General features: G+C 43.6%; 1 protein-coding gene across 1 annotated transcript in view; it reads left to right on the forward strand.

The window, feature by feature from the left end:
• Positions 1–510, forward strand: part of LOC127741508 (uncharacterized) — a 5,831-nt gene extending 5,321 nt beyond the window's left edge. The window contains exon 4 of the mRNA XM_052254178.1: positions 347–510. Coding sequence (XP_052110138.1) covers positions 347–510 — 164 coding nt within the window. The remainder of the gene's footprint in view (positions 1–346) is intronic.
• Positions 511–746: the final 236 nt, after the last annotated feature.

Raw genomic sequence — 746 nt, forward strand, 5'->3', positions numbered from 1 at the left:
TCTCATAGCAAAGACTCATTCGATAGTAATTGGAACGATTTTCTGTTGAATTTTGGTCTTGCGGACAACAAGTGGCTTTCAGGTGATGTGTTTCTAAAATCTACAGCAGAGGTGTAAATTGTATGTTCTCTTGGGTATATTTTACAGTCTGTGTTTGGGTGTATTATGCAGATCTGTACGAAGACCGTCACATATGGGTTCCTATCTATCTGGATCACCACTTCTGGGCAGGGATGAGAAGCACACAAAGGAGCGAGAGCATGCATTCATTTTTTAACAAGTACATCACCCGGAACAGCTTGCTCATTCAGTTCGTCAAACAGTACGATAATTGCCTCGGAAGCAGGGAGCAAGCAGAGAGAGAATCAGATGCTGCAGATTTTCATACGGTCATACCGTGTGCAACCAAATCCTCCATCGAAACTCAGTTTCAAGATGTGTACACCCAAGCAAAGTTTAGGGAAGTCCAAGCCCAATTCAGAGGAAAGGCGAATTGCATCACCAGATTAAAGAATTCCGCTCTAGACTATTCAGTATACGAAGTCGTGGAACAAGTTTCCAGCTCAATATTCAACAAGTTTGCGGTTACCTACGACTCAGTTGCAGCCAAGGTAAAATGCCAATGCTTATTATTCGAGTCGAGAGGGATACTGTGCCGTCACGCACTAAGCGTGTTAAGCTTCGAACAAGTAAGCCAAGTGTCCCCTAGATACATACTGGAACGATGGAGCAAGAAGGTAAAGAGG

This window comes from Arachis duranensis, chromosome 9 (genome assembly GCF_000817695.3).
Source record: "Arachis duranensis cultivar V14167 chromosome 9, aradu.V14167.gnm2.J7QH, whole genome shotgun sequence".
In the NCBI taxonomy this organism is placed as follows: Eukaryota; Viridiplantae; Streptophyta; class Magnoliopsida; order Fabales; family Fabaceae; genus Arachis; species Arachis duranensis.